The sequence below is a fragment of the Macrotis lagotis genome, chromosome 7 (assembly GCF_037893015.1).
Source record: "Macrotis lagotis isolate mMagLag1 chromosome 7, bilby.v1.9.chrom.fasta, whole genome shotgun sequence".
Taxonomy (NCBI): Eukaryota; Metazoa; Chordata; class Mammalia; order Peramelemorphia; family Peramelidae; genus Macrotis; species Macrotis lagotis.
In genome coordinates this window covers 71,044,692-71,071,288 of record NC_133664.1, presented here as the reverse complement: position 1 = coordinate 71,071,288, position 26,597 = coordinate 71,044,692, and the positions used below count along the sequence as shown (strand labels likewise).

Genomic DNA, 26,597 nt, shown 5'->3' with positions numbered 1-26,597 from the left:
ATTGTAGTTAGCACAGTTGTGATGGAGGAGTGGAGGAGAGGGCTGGTGGGGAAATCTGGGGTTTAATTTTGTCAATATAAGAAATATGATAGTATTTCGTAAATAGATGAGAATAACATAGATAAATAAGTAAAGAGAAGATGGTTTTGAGGAGAAAGAATTAATGGTCTGGAGAGACTGAATGAAGGAGAACAAAACAGATTTTTGAGCTGTAGGAAAATTGTTAGGAATCCTGGATGAAGATTTTGAGAGGTTTAGTCAATTTCTCCATTTGCAAAATGAAGTGGTAGACCCCAGTCACTGACGGTTGTAGAGTTATGATTCTGTGTGGAGAGAGTATATTCTAGGCATGGAAATATGGTATATAAATACATGGAGGTGGGAGATGTACTGTGGAGATTAGGGCAGTAAGGTAGTTTTTGTAGAATATAATGATATGAAATGAGGTGGAATAAGGCAATTTGGAGTCAAATTATGAAGAATCTTAAGTACCAGAAAATGAGTTGGCAACTCTGAAAAGTTATAATTGATAATGCCAAATTTACTTGCCCTTGAGAACTTTTGAAAGTTTTGAAAATGAGATGTGTGAATATTTGAGCTATGTTCACAGTATTGTCATATTTATACAACACATTTGAATACTGTCTATTAATAAGAGCTCTTATGGCACATGAGTGGCATATAGGGTGTGAAGAATTTGGTTGTGTGAGGTTGTTTGGGTCTAATTTAATCAAACAACTTCTTGGTTGAAAGGAAAATTTCAAGGAACTTAAGGGTCTTAAGTATATGGATTGGGAATTAAGGAAAAGGGAAGGTGAAGGGGAATGCTTGTGCATGGAAATATCATTTCCTGTCAGGGGAGGAGGAGGATTTGGATTATTCATTGTTCTTGAAAACCAGAGAATAATTTTGTGATTGTTCTATTGGAGTAACTGAAAGCCTTTTGATATATGACACAATATGATGTCAGGGGATTTAGGAAATTCAGTTAAACTCTTATGGCAGCAAATAGAAAGGTTTTGCATAAAGTCTAAAATGTTACTTTTTCAGGATTTCATACAGTCCTCTATGTATTTGCTTATTATCTTGCTTTCTCCCTCTTTAAAAACCTTCTGGATTTACATAAAACCATTCCACTTTCCTTACTGGTTTAAAAAAAATGTTTGCTTGTTAATAACTAAGAAACCAGCTCTTTGTTACTGTTTATCACTAGTTCCCATAGATTGGAAATGCTATTTTTCTTTTAAACAATATGATCATTTTAGTGGATTTTTCTTGCATCAGTAAACATTTAGTAAGTAAACTGGTCTGGCACTGTGCTGGGTTCTGGAGCTCAAAGGTAAGCCACAAATGAGGCCCTGTCCTCTAGGAACTTGCTTTGTAGTAAAAGAGATAACATGTAAGGAGTACATAGAACACATTGATAAAGGAGATGGGAAGAGGAGCATCAAGGCTGGCTCAAACAAAACTAGCTTGTAGAAGGAGAGATTTTAACTGAGTCTTGAGGACCAATAATTACCACAAAGTCATTTAGATATCTGCTTTTTATATTACCTTTCCCCCTCACCATTTGACTTTCATGATATCACTTCAAATATTAAGTTGTTTGAGGCATAGCTTAAAAATCATTGTCATTTGTTTGTACTTTGAAGATAATGCCTTTTTTTAGGCTTTTGCAAGGCATAGGGGTTAAGTGGCTTGTCCAAGACCACACAGCTAGGTAGAAGATAATGCTTTGTCAAATGTTCTCTTCTAATTTAGAAAGAACTTTATTTTTTAATTTCTTGACTTGTTGAAGGAAGAGAGTATTTTGAAAAGTCAGAATGTTTGATGTGACCTTTGTATTTTTATAACATTTAATAACATTTTAACTTATTCACATTTATTGAAATGTGAAGCCCAATTCTGAGGCCATTTCTACCTGGTGTTTTCCATCTTTTAATAGATACAACTTTGGGCAAGTTAATTAATCCACAATCATTGAATGATCAGCTTGCATTTATTAAGTATTTACTATGTTCTTGACACTTAGGATACAAAGGAAAATGGAAATTGTCCCCGCCCTCAAAGAACTTCCAGTCTAGCTGGGGATATCTATAGCTATATAAATATATAGATAGATAGATATCTGTGTGTGAAAGAGATAAGTATAGACAAGGTAATTTCCAGACAAGGAATTAAGGATGTGAGGACCAGAGAGGGGCAGAACTGAAGACTACTGCAAAGACAGAAAAAGCCTTATGTATAGAATGTTGGCATTTAAACTAATTGAAGGGAATTAGGAATTCTGAGAGTTCAGAGGAGAAAGGAAGTGGTTTCTGGTTTAGGAAATAGTACATAGAAGCAGGAAATGGAAAAGCATGTATGAGAAACAGCAGGAAGGTTAATTTAGTTGTGCTACAGTGTGCTTTAAGGAAAATCGGTTTGGTAGTTTTATGAAGAATGAATCAGAGAAGGGACAGAAACTTGAAACAGGAAGACCAATTTAGGAGGATCTAGGAGAGGAGTGATGGTGACTAAGTTGAGTAGAGCATAGGACAAATGGGTAAGAATATTGAACTACTTAATTCTAAAAGCATTAGGGAGATAAAATAAAACTATATTATATGTTAAAAATATAACCTAAAATAATCCTTAATTTTGTTTTTTATTGCCCAGAAGGGAAATTAAAAGGTTATTATTTAGAATTTTTAGTAGAACCTGCAGCTAAAAGAAAACCATCCAGAGATTAAATACTAAGCCTTTGGTGGGAAGAGCCCCCCTTTTTTTTTCTTTTTACTTGTATTTGAACATTGGTGTACCTAGTAAATGTTTGAGATCATCTGAAGTTGAATTATTTGCAGTTTTATATATCTTACCTCACTTAGTCACACTTAAATTATGCTATGCTAATATAAGATAACTTACCCTTTAAGGAAAGTTTGTAATTGTTTAGGTGTGATGGGTTGGAAGTTTCAGTTTTTGTGATTTTTTTGTTTGTTTTAAGTGGGGATGGATTAGCAGAATATTGAAGCGTAAAAGAAAATCCTAGTGAATGTTAGAGGCTGGAAGTTAAAAAAGGTAAAAAGAAAATTTGCTCAGAGCTGTATTGATCAGGTGACACCCAAGCTGAATTTTGAAGAGGAAAGATAAACTTAAAGAGAAGGTAACCCAAGGTCATTTTAGAATACTTTTATTTTGCTCCACCAAGGACCCAGGGGTGAGAGTGGGTCTAACTTGTTTGAAGTATAGTGTCGATTATTGAGGGTCTTGCACTGTTCTGACTACAGTGTTTAGATCTGTAAATAATAAGGAATTATGGGACAACTTATGTTGTTGCTCTTGATATGAGCAGGAGACCGAAAATCCAGGCAGCTTATTTTCCAGTAGGAAGGAATAAAAAGAAAGGAATAGATTTCAGTTATTGCTGCTTTTTTTTTTAGGTTTTTGCAAGGCAAACGGGGTTAAGTGGCTTGCCCAAGGCCACACAGCTAGGTAATTATTAAGCCTCTGAGATCAGATTTGAACCCAGGTACTGCTGCCGGTGCTTTATCCACTATGCTACCTAGCTGCCCCTAGTTATTGCTTTTAAAATGTATAACGTAATTTTCCAAAACTGATTTCTTGAGATGCAGTTTGTTGGTGACAGAGTGATTTCCCTTCACTTAGACTGCAGGATCTCACAAAATTTGGGCTGCAATAGTGAAAAGAATCCAGACTCTGTAGTCAAAGGGCCTGGTTTTCAGATTCTGCCTCTGACTTTTATTCCCTGTGTAGTTGTGGACAGTTCTCTTAACCTCTGTAAATGAATGTACTAGACTAGGTGATCTGAGTTCCCTTCCTGGTCTGTTAAAATGATTCTATGAAAAACTGCTAGTAAGGAAAGCATGGAGAGCATTACTTCAAAACCTTCAAAGACAGACATGCTGATAATTGGGAATGGGACTGATATCCTCCTTTAAATATGCTAACCATTTTATATCATTTTAACTTAAATGTTCTTTCACATGCCCTAATTTAACCCATTATGTATTTAATATAAATTTATGTTATAGCTATAATATAAATTTAATTTTATATGAATATTGTTGGAGGCAGGCCATGTAATGTAGTAGAAGTCAGGAGACTTGGTTGTTTAGATCTTTGACTTACATTTATAAAATTATGGCATGAACAACTACATCTGAAGCTAAATTTCCTCATTTATAAAATAAGAGTAATAATTGAACTACCTACTTCATACAGCTTTAGTGAATCAAGGGCTTATGTTAAGTACAAGATTTAATTTGATGTTTTGATACCTCAGTTCCTATTAATTAAACCTAAAAATCACACAAGGAACCGAATTGCTACTTGGAAATTATTGGTGTGTAGTGTGGTAATTAAAGAACATAAGGGTGGCTGAAAATTTCTGAAGGAATTTTTATAATTTTTATTTGATGATGAGAAGTATCTTTTTCATGACTAGTTCAGTAAAGCAGTGAAGAAAAAACATTTGCCTTAAACAATAAAAATTGAAGTCTTTAAACCCTAAAGTGTATTGTGATAGTCTACAAAATGTGCATTATATACATATGGATAAATGGATGGCTAGAATTTCAACATTTCTGTTCATCATAACAGGTTGTTAATCTGTTTTGTATTTATAGGATGAAAAACTTAGAGCTGGCAGTTATCTCATATAGCCTCATTTTACAAATGGGGAAATGGGAGACCCAAGAAGTTTGAGTGCTTTGGCCAGGGTCATCCTGGTAGTAAGTGACTCATCTTCTCTGTGCTTTTTTTCTGGATGATTTTTCTTCCCCTTCTCTTCAGTCCTTCTGGACTGCTTTGCTCATTGGATACCATCTAGACAATCTACCAGCATCTCAAACCCAGTAGCTGCCCCTAATTGATTTCTTCTCAACCCTCCTCTAGTTTCCTTTTTTTTTTTAATGCTATAACTGTCTTCCTAATCACCCAGGTTTGAAACTGCAGAGTAAAAGATGAGTTCAGCCTCTCTCCCACTCTCCCAGCCCAGTTCACATCATCTGCATTTATCCCATTCCCTTAGTTCACACTGCCACTGTCTTTGTTTTCAGGCTCCTCCCAGGATCTTGGCTGGTCAAGTCTCCTTGTCTGTCTCTCTGCCTGCATTCTCAACCATCTACAATACATTCTGCACACAGCTATCATAATTACTTTTCTGAGCACAGGTCTAACCATATTAATCCTCTGCTCAAAAATCGTCATTACTGGGGCGGCTAGGTGGCGTAGTGGATAAAGCGCCGGCCGTGGAGTCAGGAGTACCTGGGTTCAAATCTGGTCTCAGACACTTAATAATTACCTAGCTGTGTGGCCTTGGGCAAGTCACTTAACCCCATTCACCTTACAAAAACCTAAAAAAAAATCTTCATTGCTTCATTTTCTATTGACTCTAGGTTATTAACCCCTTAGCTTAGTTTTTAAACTCTCCACAGACTTGCTGAACCTAAATTTGTCTTTATTTCACATTATTCCTCTAAACTCTATTTCAGCTAAACTACTAGCTCTTCACTAATCTTCATATCTCTCTTCCCTCTGCAGAATCTGGTCTTCAAAAGTGAGCTCAGGTATTCTTTTCTCCTGTATTCTGCTTGATCTTTAAAAAGCCTTCTCATGTCTTTTTAGAACATTTTCTTTGACTGACTAATCTGTCCATCATATCTCACTATTTTGATTTTAATGTACATATAGCTTCTGGATATACTCTTCCCAAATGGTATTTAAAAAAAATCTCTTTGCTAGTAAGAATAAATTTTTGAATTTTGTGGCTCCCTGTCCCCCTCCCCCTATCCCATTAGTACCTTCCACACATATATTGGGAACTTAATATATATTGAACTAAGTTAATTGAACTGAATCTATTGAAAATTGTTTCTTAATGAAGGCATTGAAGGCATAATATTAAATTACAATTGACTTTACATTTACTATTCAGTCTTCTGTGGTACGATATGAGCATTTTTTTTGTCATAGAATCTAGTTGCTTTTTTTTGGATTTTTTTTTGTCCACAAATTTTGGCCTAAAACAAAGAAATATATTATATTTTCTGACTTAAACTGGAAAAAGGCCCCAATATTATTGCTTGGGAGGGTTTCTGGCTAAGGAGCACATATGTCTATCAGTTAATGTATCTACAAGGACTTATCCATGTCTTCCCCCACTATGCTGCTCCTTAACACCACCTCCCCCCAACCCCCACAGAACAGCTAAATGATGGGGCTGGCTACTGTAGTGGAAATAAAGCAGTATATGAAAGCCCTTCATTGGTTATCAATCAGTTTTTAATTGGGCAAACATCAAGATGGTGCAATATGAAGAATCACTAATTAGAGCAGGAAGGGGGATGAATTCTGTAACAGACTCCAGCACCAACACATGACACTTTAATGCCTCTCATTTATATATAGTATTAGCCTGGCTTTTCCCAGAGTGCTTTACAAAAAGGGGAATTATGAAGATGAGTAGAAGTTGAACACTAACCTGATTTGTATGTTTTGCCATGCTCTTTTTTACTATATGTGTTTGATAGGTTCTAGACAATTAAATCCTGTAATAATATAGATATCAAAAACTTAGAATGGTTTTAGTATTGTTATGTTATAATCTTGCTTGTTTGCCATCTATAAACTTTTTTTTGTAACCTAATCATATCCACATACTATTAAGATTAAACTTCTTTAAAAAGAAGCGTGAATTTGGTTCCACATACAGAGAGGAGTAAGACAGGCACTAATTACCCTTATGAAAGCTGAAAGGAAAAAGAAAACAAGGATGCAGATGATAAAGCAATAGGTACAAATCTTTGTTAAGCAGGTGAAATAATTGTAAAAATAATCACACTTTGATTAAAAGTCTCAGGATCTAGGGGCGGCTAGGTGGCACAGTGAATAGAGCACCGGCCTTGGAGTCAGGAGTACCTGGGTTCAAATCCAACCTCAGACACTTAATAATTACCTAGCCATGTGGTCTTGGGCAAGCCACTTAACCCCATTGCCTTGAAAAATCTAAAAATCTAGAAAAATCTAAAAACGTTTCAGGATCTTTTTTTTTAATTTTAGAAAAGTTTTATTTATTTTGAGTTTTACAATTTTCCCCCCAATCTCTCTGCCTTCCCCCCCCCCACAGAAGGCAGTTTGTTAGTCTTTATATCATTCCCATAGTATGCATTGATCTAAGTTGAATACAATGGGAGAGAAATCATATCCTTAAGGAAGAAATATATAGTATGAGATAGAGCAGAATTATATAATAAGACAACACTTTTTTTAAAAAAAAATTAAAGGTGATCGTCCTTGGTCTTTGTTTAAACTCCACAGTTCTTTCTCAGGATACAGATGGCATTCTCCATCACATACACCCCAAAATTGTGCCTGCTTGATGCTCTGTTGGTATGAGCAAGTCCATTAAGGTTGATCATCACTCTCATGGTGCTGTTAGGGTGTACATTGGTCTTCTGGTTTTGCTCATCTCACTCAGCATAAAAGTTTCAGTATCTTAAAGGAATCATAATATCTTTACTATCACTTTAGAAATGTGACTGAGTTATGTTTTATTTCACAACATGACCAACATGGAAATATGTTATGCACATGTGTAATCTTTATCAAATTGCTTGCTTTTTTTAGTGAGATGGGAGGAAGAGGAGGAAGAAATTGGGAACTGAAAAATTTTTTAAAAGAATGTTAAAAATTGTTTTTACATGTGTCTGGAAGAAAATAAAAATGCTAAATTTTTAAAAATAATAAATGACTAAGGTTGCTAATTAGAACAATAAAATTTTGGGTTTAAAATATTAGTAACTATTCAAATAAGGTACAAAATAAGTCAGCTGATATTTTTCTTAGTTTAGGAGTTTGGGCAAAAATTGATCCTTCATTATAACAATTTCATCTTTTTTTGAATGCTTGTTAATTATCTAATCTGAGATCCAAAGTACTCTCACTCCAACTTAACATACTTGCTTGCCACTAAAATAATAGCTGGTGTTCCTATAATTAAGGTTTATAAAGTCATTTACTTGTTAATTTGTTTTGATCTGTTTCTTTTGCCTTTGGGCCCTGGAAAACAGACCACTAGTACTAAAAAAAAAGTACTGAAACTTTTGCACTTTCATATTCCTATCATGTGTGACTTTCTGAATTTTCATGACAGGCAAAATTGTAGCATAATTAAAGTTGACGTGTATAAAATGGCATGTGTAAAAAAATACAAATACTGTTTGCATCCTATCTATAGCATTTGAAAATTAATCCCTCTTTTATATATCTTATATTTGATCACTAATGTAATTTTTAAATAGAAATTAATTTCAGAATAAAAGAAGATGATTATAAACTGAAAAATATCAGTTCAGTTTTTTCTTTATAAAAATATTACTAACAAAATCAAGAAAAGCATTTTTAAATGTTTTTACTCCTTTTAATCTGTGAATTCAAGGTTCCCCCCCTTTATTTGAAAATTAAGGCTTGGATTTCAGTTAATATTCCATAATGCTTATTAACTTTTAGCAACTATATTTTGTTAAAAATACCTTTTTGACATTTTATGTGGCAATTTTATTTTTCTAAACACTCAACTTTAAGGAAGTTACTGTCCTTTTTTTTTTAATAGGAAAAATATTGGAATCAACTAGAATTTAGTTCCAGAGCATGGTGTTTATTGTTTATTTCAAAGGTTGAAAACGGACAAAAGACTAATTCTGATAATTCTCGGCTTAGGGGTTCTAAATTATTGGGATTTATTATCTTTATATTTTACTATTTACTATATTCAACTAGTCTTCATTAATCCCTTTTGATTTTACCCTATCTAAACCTTCCACAAGTTGAAATCACTTCAGTAGTGAAAATATCTGATACAGCAAGGACAGGGGGCAATTATTCCAGGCCCCACAGGGGAAGGGGAAGGGGGCCCAGGGGCAGACCCTGGAGACACCTAGCAGCCACAACCTTCCTAGCTTTCTAGGAACTGACATTATCCTGGAATGGTGTGGACCTTCTCATTGAGGAGCAGTACACATAATGTAACAAAACACTGGTGCTCCCTGTCAAAAGAATAAGATTGCACTGGATATTTTATATGATGTATGGTATTTAGCAGATTAAAATGGGCACTTTGTTATTTGCAAAGTCTGAACTTGTTCTTCCCACACTAGTAAACACCAACATTTGAGTTTAAAAGGTTACTAGATCCCAAAATAAAAACAAATAACGTTAAGGTCAGGGAGAAGTACAATTCAATTCAGTTTTCTCAATTTATGATATCTACCATTACTCAAGTTTTAAAGTCATTATACATAGGACAAAATAAGAGGTTAAAGGTGACCCAGGCATTCCATTCACAAGAATGTTGCTGACACCTTCAGCAGCTCCAGGGAGGCAACTCTGTTTTACCATGATATCTTTCTAGAGACCTGCCAGATATACTCCCAAGAGGAGGAATTTCTTGTGTGGTTTGATGCTATAAAAATGCTTAGACTAGACATGGATCTTCCTCCTGCAGTCTTTTCCGCAGAAAACTGTAGATAAATGAGAAATGACCTGTTACCTGGAGAGGGGATTTTTGAATTGTATTTGCCTCATTGTAGATGCTTAATAAATGCTTTTTAGTTGGTTGATAAAATGATTTCTGAGGATATAATAGTAGCAAGCTCCTCTGGGAGCTGAGCAGAGAGAAAAGGTCAGGGAGACACACACCCTTCTCTGTATAATGGTTTTAAATACATATAATTACAAGAAGAAACTGATGATATTCATATATAAGTAAAAAATATTTGTAAAAGTAAGTTTACCCCACTTGAATTACCTCCATTTTAAAGAGTAAAGTGCGATTTAGGCAGATGAGCTATATTCAATTATAGCGGTGACATTTTAATTACCTATGTAATTCATCTCTAACTGTGGTTCTACTTACTTCCATGACCTAGAGCAAATCATGTAATCTATCTGAGCCTCCTTTCCCATCTCCAAAATGAGGAGGGAATCCCTTCTAGCATTAATCATGTAATTCTGGCTCTTACCTCCCCATATTTTGTATATCCTGGTGGAAGGTTTGAGGTGGGTTGTATAGTTGCAGTTTCCATGCTGTAGAAACTTGGCATATCAGACATCTGGGTTTTTTTTCCCCCAACTTGCCTTTAGCAGCAATGCCAGTTTATTTCTTATTTGTGGTCTTAAACCTATTAGGTATTTATTTTTTGATACCCCCCCCCCAAAAAAAAACCTGGTTTAATTAAAAAGCATTATTATCACTCTATGAGTAAGTTTGCTAAGGACACAAATGTTCTTGTACTGGAGACCCAAAGTCCTCTAGGAAGCCTGCTAATATGGTAGCTTCATTCAATACTTCCTTTTGTTCTTACATTTTCTTTGTAAAGTTAAAAAAAAAAATCAACACCTTGAAGGAGGCCAGTGCATTTTCCTTGTTCTTATACTGTATACCTTTGGTTTGTGGCGATGAAACTTGTGCCTCTTTAAATTCTAATATAGTTGTTTACAACTGCTATGTTAATTCAGAGACTCTTGGCACATCCTATATATATCTATATTTTATTAGGAAGAAGTATTTTTTTGACACTTTGAGTTGACATCATTAATGACTTTATAAGAGAGTATTCTAAGCATATATTTTTAGCATGAAAAACTGAAGTTGTGATAATCATTAAACTATTACTGTATTAAATTTGAAATTCTAAAATTGTACCAGTTGTAGCATTTGGCTTTTGTGAAACATTCCACCACCCTCTCCCCCCACATACACAGATTCACACATACAACATAAATACACACATCAACCTAGGCAACTGAAAAGGTTGATTTAAAATTTTTTAATCTCATTTAAAAGGTAACATCAATATTCATAAAAAAAGAACAGGAGAGTTCACTTTACCAGAGATTCATTTCTCTTGTTTTGTTGCAAAAGTGTTATTTTCTCATTCTTTTTCCGAGCTAACAGGAAGAGTGCCTAACTCTTTGTGTGATACGGTTGAGTGAGCATTCCTTGAATATGTTATATAAAGTAGTGATGATAACTGTTCTTAAATTCTTCAGAAGTCTTGCATTGTATCTTGTGACAGTTACAATCCACTGATAGGATATACTAGGGAAAATTTTTTTTTTAGCATTTTTAGAAGAAACATATTCAAGGGGAAAAAAAGTTATAGGAAAGTGGAAGATACATTTGGTATTACTCTTATTCTTGTGTATTGATTTTTATGTTATACACAATAAAACTAACACTATACAGTTTTACCTCTGTTAATGAAGAAAATGTATTCCATTGTTACCAAAAACTTAACAAAAGTAGACGTCAGTTCAAGACATTTATAAGACATCAGATTGGGGGATGGGAATAAATAAATGATTCTAAAATATCATTTAATGCTAAATAAAATAATTTTACATCTTAAATCTAGAATGTATGAAATGGTCTTTTTAAATAGAAATGTTAATGTTTAACTTTTATCTTAATATTAGAAGGTAAAAACAGTACAGCTATACCTCATACCTATAGCTAGCACAGTGTTTTGCTTCATAGTAGAGACTCTTCATAAGTAATCATTATGATTGTTAAGTTCTAGACTACAACTTTTACTATAATCTGTCAACCTGCTCTGCCTAGGCAAGGTATTTGAGTTGAGTGGTATAGCAAATTAAATAACTGCTTGCAGGTTTTGCTCTTCTGATGACCCAAATATGAAGAGACCTCGAAGATTGGGTCACAGCTCTTTGCTGTAGGTGACAACCAAGATACAATTAGATATGGAGAAGACCGGAAAAGAAGAGATTCATCTACGGGAAAGAAGAGGTTCACCCAGTTTCACACTTCTATAATGGTTTTACTATCTATCACTTCTGTCCCAGGAAGATTGTTTTAAAAGGACTTTGTTTTCAATTTTCAGTTGAATTATCTGTATAATTACCATTAAAAAGCAGTAATAATTAGGGGGGGGAATCACTTAAAGATAATGAATGGGATAAAGTTATTTTCAAGACATGACAACTGTTAATATAATTTTTTTACTCTCACTTTTATTGATGCTTTTGTTCATTGAATAGTGTAGATTATCAATTTATTCCCATCAAGCTGTATTCATATCAACCTTGTAAATTCAGCCAGAGGTTCAATAAATAATTTGTGGAATGAATGAAACTTGTCCCATATTTTTATTTTTTCTAAGTTAAACTTTTTAGTTTCTTTTCATCTTTCATTCTTATGTGATGATGAACGTGGTAATTATGATTCGCAATAGGGCAGTGTGTGAAGCAAACTCTTTGAACAGGTGTTACTGTTTTTTCCTTACCACCTTTTCCTTTAACTTTTTTATGAGTGCTCATAATGGTCAGAATCCTTTGCTAGACTCAACACTAATCTTATCTTCTAAGACTTAGTCTTCTGACTTCCCAGTCTCTGACTGATTTCTTACATTCTTTTTCTTTTAACTATGGGTCTCCGTTCCCCAAAGCTCTGCCCTTGGTTGCCTGCTCTCCCTCTATTCCTTTGAGATACTCTTTTTGCTTTAGCTATCAGCTCTATTCAAGATAACTACAAAGCTAGCCCTCAGAACAAATTCCTTGTTTCTGGGTGCTTACCTCTGCTCACTTTAAAAAAAAAAATGTGTCAAAGCCAGATACTTCAGATAAAAATATTTGTTAAATACCTTCCATGCAAGGTATTGTGCAGTTGCTGAGGATACAAAGGAAAAGAAATAAAGAGCTCCAGCCCACTTATAATCTATGAGGGATGTAATATTTTGGCAGTCTGACAATTACGAGAAGAGCACTGGTCCTGAGATCAAAACCTAACTTTGCTAATCTGTGATCTTGGGGAAGTCACTTCTTCTAGAAACTTGAGTTTCCTCATCCATATACAAGAAAAGGGTTGAACTATGGTAGAATCACTGAAATCATTTAAAATTCTGGAATGATGATCCTCTAGAGAAGACAAATGGCAGGTGAGCTTATCCTTTCCTTCTGTCTTACCCCTTCAAGTTATTAACTAACTTGACCTCTCTGATTTTCCTATTTGTGATAAACTTCATTATGACCTTATATCTACCTCTCTGAGTTAAATCTAAATTCCTCAGCTTGGTATTTTTGTTTGTCCACAGGGTTCCAATTTGTCTGTTAGCTTTTCTTACCTAACATTAACTCTCTTGTTTCCTCTGTATGTTTCTTGTTCATTCCTGTTTCTGTGACTTTCCTTGGGCTATACTTCATTTATTAAAATGGACAGATGTAGTAAAGCATTTATAAATAACTATAAAAAATGAATCCCTTCTTATCACCCAAATCTGGCACATAGAGCACTGACACAAATGTTCTTGTACCGGAGACCCAAAGTCTTCTAGGAAGCCTGGGGTAAGACCTGTGCCTGTAAGAGGCCTCCTGAAGCCCTACAACATTGAGACTTTAGATTAGTAGGAGGCAGTCTTTCCTGTTGTTCAGCACATACATGCATGCATACATACTTAGACATAGATGTAAGAAAACTTCCAGTGCCTGCTCTAAGGTCACATGGCCTTGTTTTGGTGTTCAGTCACTTAAGTTGGGTCCAACTCTTGGTGACCCCAATTTGGGCTTTTTTTTGGCATAGTAGATACTGGCCAAACCAGCATGACCAGTACATTGAAAACAATGTGCTTACCAGGTCTTTTTGTCTCTACTTCCCAGGGCCCAGCACAGTATTGAGCACATACAGATTCTTACTAAAGATCTGGGTCTGCTTTGTGGAAGAGGAAGCTCAGTGAATTATTACATCGAAGATGAAGGTCCATTGCAACACAATCAGCATGGTGTTCAGCCCCAACTTACCTTGATCATCAAATAAACTGAATTCAGTTGAAGTATAATTGTTAGATCAGCGATGCTATAGTTATTAGAAGTTCAGAATGCTTAAGTCATTCTCATGAACCTCTTTAGAGATTGTGTCAGGTTCTTATATGTACCTTTGTGGTGGAAATGGGTAACAGGTCCTCCATAGGCCATGCCACCACTGCCTGAAGAAGATGCTCCTGTGAGCTGACCTAGGGCCACAACACACAGGTTTGGCAGAGAAGAAGGGGAGTGAGGAAAGTTTTTTTACCCCTACAACATGCATCTTTTTATCTTCTCTACAATTCTGACCACTGTATTTTATGATTTTATGAAAAGCCATCTTCTGTGTCATTTAATCATAATGGCTTCATTTTTTTTTTAAGGCTTTTCCCTCCTTCAATGAGAATTGCTTTTTTAAAATACATGCAAACTAATTAGAGTTGGGGGGGTGAGTTGATAAGTAACTATGATCAGGAATGGGGACAAAGAATAGGTGTTTGCGGTGAGGCTAGAGAAAATGTCTGTGGGGGGGGGGAACTGCTAACAGTAGAAAAGTTAGAAGATGCCAAAGGCAGAGTACTCTTGAATGGTTTTACCTATGTACCTGCTGCACAAGATCTCTCGCATGTGGATGTGTGCCACAGATGGTCAATCCCTGTTAAATTCTCTTAGTCAAATAGGTCTAGTTGTAATATAAATAAATGGAAATAGTTGTCAATTATTTCTTAGGGAAAATATAAAAATGTTGACTAGTAGGTGAACATTTTTACAAATATGCTCTCGAGAAATAATAACATGAAAACATGTGATCTTGTATTTGGTTTCAAATAATACTAGGAGGAAATTTTTCCTCTCTAATTTGAGGTAAAATGAATTAAATGAACCACTGTAGTAATTTCATAACAGAATATAATGGGAGCAAATCTCTTAATACTTTTTTTTCCCCTTAAGGATATGATTTCTCTCTCATCACATCCAACTCAGATCAATGTATACCATGGCAACAATGTAAAGACTAAAACTACCTTTTGTGGGGGAAGGGAAACGAGATTGGGGCAAAATTGTAAACTTCAAAATAAATAACTTTTAAAAAAAAGAATATAATGGGAGCAAAAAAGGGAAAGAGCACTCTTTACATAGCAAAGCAATTGAAGTGTTGATGGCCTTTGCTTTCCTGTTGCCATACTTTCCCAATTAATTAAACTTTCAACATGAATCTATTATTGCATTGTAGGCTGCACTAGAACTTAAAATCTGTCCAATACCATTCATTTGTATTTTATGGATTGAAATTTTGGGTTTTCAAATAGAGTAGCTAAAGAACTTCCCAACTCTTACCCTTTGTTGTTAATACATGGAAGAGCCTACTTTCACAAGCACAAAAGACAGGTCATGTCAGCCAGTATTCATTCATCTTCTGTATGGGAAAAGGTTAAAATTTCATTATTGTAATTATACAAAAACAAAACAAAGCCTAATTAGAATTGTTGGGGAAATGAACCATTTTTATTTTAAATTAATATTTTCAGAATTAAATGAGTCATAACTAGACCTTTGTGTAGAAATCTCTACAAACCTGAACAGCTCTTTGCATGAGGAAATTTGACAGTTTGGACAATTTTCAAACCAGAATCCTTTTACTCAATATAAATGTTTATTATTTGAGCCTGTAGCAAGAGAAAATAAATCACATTGGCCCTCTTTTCATTTAGTGGTAGAGTTTAAATGTTTATATAAGGGCAGCTGGGTGACACAGTGGATAGAGTACCAGCCCTGGAGTCAGGAGGACCTGAGTTCAAATGCCACCTCAGGCACTTAATTGCCTAGCTGTGTGTTCTGGGGCAAGTCACTTAATCCCATTGCCTTAAATAAAACTTATTTTAAAAATGTTTATGTAGAAGGTCATGAAACATTTTTTTGTGAATAAGCTGACAGTTGAAACACTTAAAATAGTGTCTTTACTTAAAATAGGCAATGTATAATGCCATCTACTGATTAGAAGACAGATTCTTTATTATCAATTAAATGAGCGCTTTATAAACATAAGTTTTAAAAGTATCTAATAAATGTTACTTTAAAAGTTGTTCTGCTTATCTTTATTCATTCTTGTTTTCCTTTTGTTCTAAACAAAAACATGTTTGTGATGTTTTATCTTTTTTGACAATTGCATTTCCTCACACACAGACACACTCCACTCCCTTTTCTCCATATAGAGAAAATAAAAGAAAATAAATTACTGCATTGTCTGTGTCCCAGAAATGTATGGCCATCATTTTGACACCTGAGTTGATCTCTCCACTCTCAGGTAGTGGGGTTGTGGGCCTCATCATCAGTCCTCCCCACTTAACCAGATCTGTTCCTTTTCCTAACCATCTCCTGCCCTGACTGTTCTTTTTGCAATATTCAGGTGCCTGTAATTCAGTCCTGCTGTAGGTCCTCTACTGGCAGCTCTAACATGCCTCACCCTGTACTCTGCTCATAATTATGCTTAAGAGATGACTGCACCCTTCAGTGACTTGAGTCTTTTATGTTCATTTGTCCCTTCTCCACAAAAGGCCAGTTTGAAACAAAGGGTACAGAACTTTGAGCCCTGCCCTGCTACAATCACATCTGAAGGAGTCATAAGGGAGAAGAAATCTGGGAAGCCTCCAGAACTTGAGGATGGATTTTTTTTTCCCCCTACAGATATCACTTATTTAATATTAGCCCTTTCTGGCATCTAATAAACACTTCATAATCCCCATTCAGAGCCACCATCTGAAAATCCCTTTTCGAGACTTCATATTCTCACCTATATCTGCCTCTCCTTTATTTCTTCCTTTAATTTCCCCTTCTGCTGAGCTCTCCAAAAAAAGATAGGGGAGGGGAAGGGTTGAGTCTTATCCCTCTCACTGTTAATAAATCACCCTTTTATTCTTTTTTAGTCAGGATTGAATCCTGGATTTTCCTGCATTCCTTGTCTCCCCCAATACCGACTGCCACTTCTCCCTGAGGCGCAAGAGCCCCAGGAGTGGTGGTCCTTCACTGACCACTAATCATGCTTTAGCCCAGCCATCCCCATGATGTGCCCCACACAGAGAAGGACAGGAGTCAGCAGGTGCTGGGCACCTCAAACCGCCTCTGCCAAGACCCCAAGCCTTTGGCCTGGCCTTCTTGCCCATCTCACCTGGTGCCCCAGCCATTCCCCCAAGCTTAGAAGCAGGCCCTGGGGAGTTGACGGCCTGGCAGCTGCTCCTGCACATGCTGTAGCCTTAGCTTTTCAGGAAAAAAAAAATTTATCCTGTTATCAGACACTGGTTTATTTTCTCAGTGGAAATGATATTAAAGAAGAGACACTAAGATCTGCTTAGGCTTGTGAGGGGAGTAGCTGAGGTCATCCATAGCACTCTCTCTGCTAGACTAGGATCCCTGGAGAGCAAAGAGCAGGCATTTCTGTGGGTATCCTCAGCTCAGGGATTTGCATTGAGTAAGTGCTTAATAAAGATTTCGTTTCATCTAGGTGCTTCTCATGGGTGTCATCTAACTCCACGTCCTTTGTGCACACATCCTTGCACATGGCACACACTAACTAACCAGACTTGGAAGTTTGTCCTCCCAGATGGTTCCTTATTTTGTTCATCCCCCAACTTTAAGGATGTTGTCCTACCTTTCTCAATGTCCTCAGGACTCGACTTGGTCCTTTTTCACCCCAGTGCCTAACATGGTTCTTGGTGACTTCATCATTTGTTTAAATGACTCTGAACTTAGCTTTTTCTACTGTAGCCTCCCTAGACCATGACATTGCTAGAAGTTTCCACTGCCAAAATCCAGAACTTTGAAGTTCTTTTTCCTGAGGAGTTCTGTATTAGGCCCTTCTCCAGCCTGCTTCTGAATTTACTCTTTCTTACCACTGCGATATCTGACAGTGGTTATTCCTCCTTCCTTCTGTTCCTCCAGAACAGGCTAATGTCTTGACTTGCCATGTGAGTTGGATTGAAGAGAAGCAGAACAGTGCATGGACAGCCTCAGTCTCCTCCAGATCCATCAGGGTCTAGTGAGAATACCCAAGTCAAGATAACTGGGAATAGTGTTGGATGCCATGGGAAACTGGCCTTGCTCAGCTAAGGTTTAGCAAACTAGGCCATCCTTTGCCTCAACTCTTAGCTAACCTTTAACCACTCTGGGCATTGCTTCAGGCAAACTGAGTCCTGGGAAAGACCTTGGTGAACAATGACTTCTGGTTCATCAGAATCACCTTAGCCTCTGACTTGTCCTTATTTTGATTGAACTTTTATAGCTCCATTGTTACTTCACAAGGTTTCCTTCTCTGATTTCCAGTTTCTTATCCCTTTGACCTTTATTCAGACCTTTCGCCACCTGCCTTTCACATTCCTATTTCTGATAGGCTTAACCTAGGAGGGATTCATGGAAGTACCCTGACTAGGTCTTCTGGGGTCTTATCTGACTTTTAATTGGGCCCTCATGTCTGTACTGCATTCTGAAATATTATTTGTAATAGATTCCCAATATGTTTTTTGAGAGATGCTACATTTTAGGAAGGTTAGTGACAAATCGGAGAACATTAGAGATGATGAAGGGACTGGGAAACCCAGCAGCAAGGAGATGGAGAGGTTTAATCTTGACTTAATGTATGATTACAAGTATAATATGGTTTTCAGGAGAAGAGGAACAGACTGATAAACTGGCCCAAAGGACAGAAGAAATAGTAAGAGGAAGAAGAAATTGTTTAAGGACAGATTTAGGCTCAATGCAAAGAAAAATTTTCTGACAATTAGCACTATCAAAAAATGAAATGTACTGCTGTGGGACATGATGTGTCTTCAGGATTTTCAAGCAAAGACTGTTGAATAACTACTTGTTAAAGTTATTATAAAAAAAGAAATTTAAAAGCTTCTTCAGGAACATGTTTAACTACATTTCTGAAGCCTTTTTCATCTTTGAGATTCTTTGATCCTTACAGCAGGTGATCCAGACCAATTTTCTCAAAAACTCAAGTTTTACCCTCCCTTTACCTTTCTTGCTTTGTATCTATTAATAATGTTGTAGTCATCCATCTTGAGTTCTCTCATCTCCTCTCCTCAGCACTTCAGCACCTACCTATGATCTCGTCCTTCACTTCAGACTCAGAATCTGAGATGATCCATCCCTTTATAGGATTTTTAAAACTTTATTGTGGCCTTGATTTTTATCCTTTCCATGTCTGTCCTTTGATTTTAATAACTTATTCCTTCTTTCTTTTTCACATCTTCATCTCTCCCCCTTTTTACAGAATTTGGTCTTTGTGCTTACAAGTATGTTCTGTCCTAAAATACCTGTTTTACCTCTTGCTCTTGCCTCCACTCCCAAAGATTTGTCACTTATTGAGATACTGAAATCTATATTAATCTTCATCTGACTCCTAAATCTCTTAAGTTCCATTATTTCCAACCATCCTACGACTTTCTTCACTAAGTTCTAGTGATAGAACATCAACCTCAACAAAAACAATACTTGTACTTGTCATCTTTCCCCAAAACTTGTTTTTAGCTATTTCTGTTGATTTCTTTTCTATCCTGTCATCATCTAAGCCCCAGAACTCATTATCATTCTTCATTCTATCTCACTTTCCATGTAAAATCACTCTCCAAGGCATGGCTAATTGCCTGCCCCACATACCCAAACGTAGCCAGTAGACTTTATTGAATTAGAAAACTACTTCTTCACATAATGTGTTTGGTATTTTTATTTATTTTAAACCTTAAATGTTTCCCAATTCTATTTTAATAATGTGTGATGGGGAGGAGGGGTGGGAGTGTGGGGTCACTATACATCCTCTTCTGCTTGCTGCCTCAGTTTCTCCTGACCAGGTTTGAACAGGATGTTTGCCTTTCTTGTTCCTCAGTATTCCTAGATTTTGCCCCCAAACCACAGCTGCATCCTCAGACTCACTGGGCCTTTTGGTCCAGACTGCCCCAGTGTTTGCCGTCTTTCCCCACTCTGGATCCATCATTGCTTAGCTCAGTTTTTGACTCAGAATCCTTTTTTCTTTAATTTAAAAAAAATTTATTTAGGGAGTGGGGTTAAGTGACTGACCCAAGGCCACATAGCTAGGTAATTAAGTGTCTGGGGTCATTTTTGAACTCAGGTCTTCCTGACTCCAATGTCAGTGCTCTATCCACTACCCCCTCCAAAATCCTTTTTAATAAATGTATTTTTGTTCATTTGCTTTATTGCTTCCCCTGTTCCTTTCAAAGAGCCACCACAAACTGTCTCCTTAATCTTTCAAACCTTGCTTGAAGCTAACCTTTAGGTGCTTTATCTTCTAGAACAAAACGAGTTGTAGCTTTTCCTGGATCTCTTTTGGCCTTGAATGTCTTCTCAAATTTTCTTTCCTGCCTTCAGTGATCCTTCCACCTCCTCATCTCTTCATTTGACTCCTTTTAGTATTTAATTCACATGCAACTTCCTCTAGGAAGCCTTTATTCCTGGCCCTCCTGACTTTGAAAGAGATCTCCCCTTCTTCAAATTTTCCAAGGGAGTATTGGATCTTGTCTTGGCCTTCAGTTATCTTCTATTTGCCTTATAAATCCCTAAAGAACAGGATCATACTATTTTCAATCTTGGGCTGTACAAGATACGTAAGATTTGTTGAACTGGGAAGAAAAATATCCAGCATTTATGTTGTTAGAATCTAAGACTTGATTTGAACTCAACCTGACTTCAGACCTTGCACTCTACATATTATACCATCCATTGCCCAGTTAAAATAGGATGACTGATCAATGGAAGAGGAGGGGTAAAAAGACAATAAGAAAGGAATTGACATCAAAGGGAGAAGGAAAGAAGAAAGAAAATACCAAGAATAAAATACAGTGAAGTGTAATAGGTGATGGAGCTTATTTATTAGTGAATGTGACCTTTTCAAAGTTAGACTTGCAAAAGAAGTACAACCTTTACTAAGCCTTTTATAATCCTCCTTGTAAATATAACCCTGCATGAAGAGATAATAATGTCCTATTTAGGCAGAATTTCATGTAATTATAATTAATGTTAAAGTCCTTCTTTTGCTTTCAACTTAGTAAAGTGTGATTTACTTGAATTTGCTAACTGGAATGTTATGGAAACATTTAAATTGTTCTGTCTCTGTAATAAAGAAATTAAGTTTTCTTTATTGCTAACTTGATATTAAAGATATAGACTGGACCTGTGAGTTCACTGGTATAAAACATCCCTGAGAAAGAAATTTCTTTTAGCCATGCAGTGTGGTACCTTCTCAGGAATTTATAATCTTAAGATGATTGCCTAGAGCAGAGGTGTCAAAAACATAGGAACCCCCCCCCCCCAAGGAGACCAAACCAGAGTAAATTGGAAGTGGGGAGATTAATAAAATAAAAATATATAGATAACATTACCTGTAAAACAAAGGCAGGTGGCCCTTATGTATCTTAGTGAACCTGTTTCTAGTTTATTTTTAACTCCCCTTGCCCAGGATTTGCACAGCCAGATTTTTTTTTTTTATCAGAATGTAATTTTACCTCAGTGGCACATAATAGGTAAGTGCGCCAGACCTGGAATCAGAAAGGTCTGGTCTCAGAAACTTAATACCCGTGTGTGACCCTGGGCAAGTGACTTAACCCTGTTTGCCTCAGTTTCCTCATCATGAGGCAGAGAAGGAAATAGCAACCTACTCCAGTATCTTTCAAGAAAACTCCTGAAGAGTGAGACTGAAAAAGGACTGAAAAAACTTACAATTTCCAACTCCCAATGCCAACCCTAAGAGCCACATTGTCAAACTGCATAAACTTCATATATTATTTACTCTGTTAACCACAGTATTTTATGGCACCAGAGACTTAACTTTAGTCATTTAAGTTAAGGTATTTTTTTTAACTGCTGATTTAAATGTTAGCTTCTTCCATAATTTTGAGATATGTTGTTTGAAAATTAGTGGGTATATCTTTACATTAGATTCACATTCAAAGTATTTAATATTATACTAAACAAATGCCTGTAGACCATCTTCATCTTAATTAGAATTTAATTTGACAACTTGTGGTTAATACCATATTAGTATGTCTAGTTTTCCCAAATTAGGTGGTTGAATAGAATGAGTTGGGTCATAATTCTTATGTATGGTTGGAATTTGTACCTAATGAATGAATTTCACTCTTCTGTTTCTGTTGGAAGAATAGTTTTATATTTATTTTGGTACCTTTTAAGTCTGGCTTACAATTCAAAGCACAGATCCCTCCTTATATAAAACCTGATATCATTTTACATAAGTCCTCTTCCTCTGCTCTTGTCCTTCTGGCCAGGCTGGCCTTGTTTGGTAGAAGGAAGTCCTTTTCCTCTACTTAGAATTCTGTGCTAACTTCCTAAGGGAAACTGTGGGGTCTCTATTGGTGAAAGTCATGATGTTGGAGTTCTGGCAAAAGTTTCTGCAGTAAAAGCTATAATGTAATAAGATGGAGTCTTTGTCAATGAAAACTGTGAATAATGTGGAAAGCAAGAATCATGTGAGCCAGAAGAATCCACCCTGACTGGGGCATGATACCAGTTACCACCAGCCTTGCAAGCCTGGGATTAGCCCCAGACACTGATGTGGCACAATGGTATCTAGGATGCAGACTCAGAATAACTGACACACTAATGTACTCCTCCTTCCCTTGTCTGATTTCTATAATGACCACAGGGCTTTGAGGAGGTCTTTGCAGAATTCCAATATATGGTCTAGTTGCTACCCTAGAGTGCCCCATAGGTGTGTGTATCCTATTTGATGATAAAATTGCTTATTTAATCAATCTGGAGCTCACTGGGCTCTTTCTTCTGAATTGGACTGGACCCCTTGTTTGGAGGGAACCTTGGATATCCCACTGAGGGGATTTTTCAGACAAGATAGAATCTGTTTTTTTGTTCCTCTGGTTATTTGTTCTCAGTTTTCTCCTCTTCTCCCCAAGGAAAAGTCCTGCCTGTCGTTCTTTCCTATTCTGCATAGACAATCAGTAGAGCTGCCTAACTTCCAAACATTAATATAAGTTTGATTCTCATGGATTTTGGGTTCCAATTAAGTAATGTTAGCAACAGGAATCAATGGGAGAGACTATGCTTGCCTTGGGACATCAAACTTTGACACATTCTAAGTATTATCACATTTGACAAGCAAGTCTTCCTCCTTCTCTGCCTGCCCCTACTGACCTAGTGTGGTCATCCCAGTCAGTGTCAGAAGTCATCTCCTCGGTTTTGAGGTCTGGTTTTCCAAGCTGTTAACATTCTGCTCTGTCCTTAACTCTGGCTCTAAATCAGCTAGTAGCATCTCAAGACATTTGATGTGTTTTGTTTAAATCTGCTTTACTTAACTGTCTTCTACCTTTATTTTTAGGAACATCATCTCCAGCGGGCTATTTCAGCACAGCAGGTATATGGCGAGAAGAGGGATAATATGGTTATTCCCGTCCCAGAGGCAGAGAGTAATATTGCTTACTATGAATCTATATATCCTGGGGAATTTAAGATGCCAAAGCAGCTAATTCACATACAGCGTGAGTAATTATTCTGTTACAATTTCTAAAAACTTTCTGCAAAACCTCTTCACTTACTGTTCTGATTTTGTTTCTTTTTGTTTTTTTAATACTTTGTTCACTTCTGATATTGAACTGGGGGGGGTATTCTCTTAAGTCATTGGGTATTTTTTCCAGTGTAAAAGAAGTGTTTTTGTTGACAATTATTCTTGCAACTGTGTTTAAATGCTTAAAATATTTGCTCATCAAGGTTAGCACATAATTAGTTTTGAATTTCTAAAGCCATTTTCTCACATTGTGTAGGATGCTTATTAACAATGGTGATTTAAAGTTGATTTAATGGGAGAAATGTTAACCACACTGAATTTCTGGTTATAGTTAATCATGGTTTTAGGCTGCTTGGTAATGAAGTCAAACTCTGCCTTCTGAATAATAAATTAATCATGAATGGAATGTAATAAAAACCATATTTCTTGATCTGGGTTTATACCCAGAAACTTAACAAAAAAAAGAAATTTGGAGTAATGGTACTATTAGCCTTTTAAAAAATGCTAGTGAATAGTCTGACATTTGAAATAAATATTCATTTGGCCGGTCTCACATATGAATAATTTCCTGTCATGATTTAAATTAGTTATACTGTCTCTAGATAGTCTGTATATTTTTTTTAACATCCATTGAGGTTGTAATTCTATATCTTTTTTGATTTTTTTAGTTTTATTTACTTAAGGCAATGGGATTAAGTGACTTGCCCAAGGTCACACAGCTAGACAATCATTAAGTGTCTGAGGTCACATTTGAATTCAGGTCCTCCTGACTCTAAGGCTGGTACTCTATCCACTGCGCCACCTAGCTGCCCCTGTACAGTTCTTTAGAAACCTGGAACACCTAAATAACATGCTTGGGGACAAACAACATGGTCTGGAACACTGCATATGTTAGGGGGAAATAAATGATAATAAAAGAGCTACTGAATTTATATAATTTGATATTGTCTTCATTATTTTTTTTGAAAAGCTTGGAAAAGTGTTAGCTATAAAAAATTTCCTACAATTTGTTGCATTAGGTATTTTTTCATATCATTTTAATATACCAGAAACCCCTTTTGGTCCATTGGGCATCTGTTGGATATGATCTAATCAAAACCTTATGAATAAAACACTCAAGGTAGATCAATCCCCCAGTTCTCTGTCCCATCTTAGCTTGAAGTAGGCTTTCAGAATGTTCATTATTTCCTGGTTTCTTTCTGCTCCCAAGTATAATCCTTGCCCCTTGACTCCTTTTCTTCCCCAGGTGTCTGACACCCAAGCTTGAGTTCTCTCAGTCAGTTGTGGACTTGCAGTAGGCTTTTAAGCCTTTAGTCACTACCCCCATTACCAGATGATGATATCTTTCTAAATTTCAGTTTTTGAAAGATAATGCATTGTAATGGAAAAAGTAGTAGACTTAAAGTTAGCAGAGAGAGCTGAATTTGAATTCTGCCTCCCATACTGAAATTACTTAACCTCTTATTTTTCCAATACAATAATAATACTAATTTTTCTAATTAGTAAAGGATAGGTAGTAATACATGAACACAAAGGCTATTGAAAAGATCAAAAGAGATAATATATATAAATGTATATACAGCACTTTGTGAAACCTTCAAGGGATAAAACCTGACCCTCAAAGGGAATTCCTTCTACTAGTCTAGATGGGCCCCTCTCTGAAACTTGGACTGCTTAAGTGACTTGCCAGGGTCAGATAGCCATGACCACAACTTCAGGCCAGTGCTTTATTCATTACTCCACAAAGCCTCTTTAATCCTTAAAACCCTGGGTAAATATGGCTTTGTCCTGATGCTCACATAGCCATGCTGAAGGCATTCCTAAGGAATTTAGATTAAATAATATCAGTTTGACTATCCAGGAAGACAATCCTTTTACACCTTCCTAATCTCTTTGTCTTCCTCTTCCCATCACAACTTGTTCCAACCCCTTTGTGCTTTTTATCCCTCCTTAGCCTTCCCACAGCACCTCTGGATTGCTCCCTTTCAGATGAGAACCTATTCTTAACAACTCACTGGAAAAAAAGGGGGATTCATTGTCTGAGGATTTCTTTTCTTTCTTCTCTTCTCACTTTCCCTTCCTTGCTCTTTCCCAGAACCTTGTCTCCCTGCTTTCTGTGAGCACCCTTAATGAATCTTATACAAATTGGTTCTGCTTTATTCCCCAGCCTCATAGTGCAGAAGGGGTTGGGGTAGGCTTACCAAGATTCGATGTGGAGGTTGAGGAGTGGAGAATGTCTCCAAAGGATCTGGAAAGAAGGATGATTTTATCCTTAACAGAAATTTTAGGAAGATTTGGAAGAATGGAGATTTTTTTTTGTATTAAAAGCTCAACATTCTGTTTTGGACTATGGGAATTTGATGTGTCTTGTGGGGCATCCAAGTACAAATATCAAATAGGCAGTTGATTATGGAAGATGAGCTCAGATCAGAGACTAAAAGAATCTACTTTTTTTCCCAAGTTAATTAATGTGGTATGTGTATATTCTGATTTATGTATTTATTTTTTAAGGAAATATTTTAAATGGTAATTTTCCAGAGGTTTACACCGAACTAAAATATGAATTAGTAGTAATAATTAGTGATTTAAAAAAATTTTAAATAGCTTAATAGGACTTTGCCTATTCAATCATTACTCATTTGAATCTCTGGGTTGTATAGACAGTAAGTGAGAAATTAAGGGTTTTTTTCAAGCTATCTTTTTTTTTCCTCCTACCAGACTTCATGTGTGATATAATAGTGAATGTGATCAGATCAAGTGAAAACCAGCATCAGGGGCAACTTTAGAACTGAGATGGAGCCTTAAAAAGGAAATTATCTTCATTTTCATTTACTATAATTTACCATATTAATACACAAGTATTGTGATATTGCTATGTTTTTATCTGAGGACAACATTTAGCCTCTCTAGGTCTCTTCTCATCTTTAAAGTTAGGTTGCACTAGCTCTTCTGGCTCCAGGTTCACAGGAAAACAGATATTCTAACTTATAATTCATCAGCATAATGAGTACCACCTGCTGTGTACTTGCCAGCTGTAGAGAGAGAGGCTTGTGACTCTGAGCATTGAAATGATGGCCCTCCATCACCCAGCTGGCACTAGGTCTGATGGTACTCTGTTTTCCACATTGCCTTACTGACTTAGGTTTAAATTTTTAAATGTATTGATCTTTGATTGGCAGGGCTTATTTTTCAGCCCTGCTTTTAAAACTCTGTTCTTTCTGAATGTAATAATCTA

General features: G+C 36.2%; 1 protein-coding gene and 1 long non-coding RNA gene across 6 annotated transcripts in view; one reads left to right on the top strand and one right to left on the bottom strand.

Annotated features, from left to right (window-relative positions):
* EPC1 (enhancer of polycomb homolog 1) overlaps positions 1-26,597 on the top strand; it is a 96,598-nt gene that overhangs the window by 44,103 nt on the left and 25,898 nt on the right. For 3 of the 5 annotated variants that reach the window (XM_074193112.1, XM_074193115.1, XM_074193111.1), the window contains exon 2: positions 23,177-23,336. In XM_074193112.1, the coding sequence (XP_074049213.1) occupies positions 23,177-23,336 (160 nt within the window). Of the gene's footprint in view, positions 1-11,672; positions 23,337-26,597 lie in introns of all 5 variants that reach the window. The other 2 variants (XM_074193114.1, XM_074193113.1) reach the window with 2 other exon arrangements.
* Positions 1-26,597, bottom strand: part of LOC141492630 (uncharacterized) — a 45,623-nt gene that overhangs the window by 10,829 nt on the left and 8,197 nt on the right. Inside the window, exons 2-3 of the long non-coding RNA XR_012469994.1 lie at positions 25,564-25,610; positions 15,157-15,235 (exon numbers count right to left, since the gene is read on the bottom strand). This is a non-coding gene — a long non-coding RNA (uncharacterized LOC141492630). The remainder of the gene's footprint in view (positions 1-15,156; positions 15,236-25,563; positions 25,611-26,597) is intronic.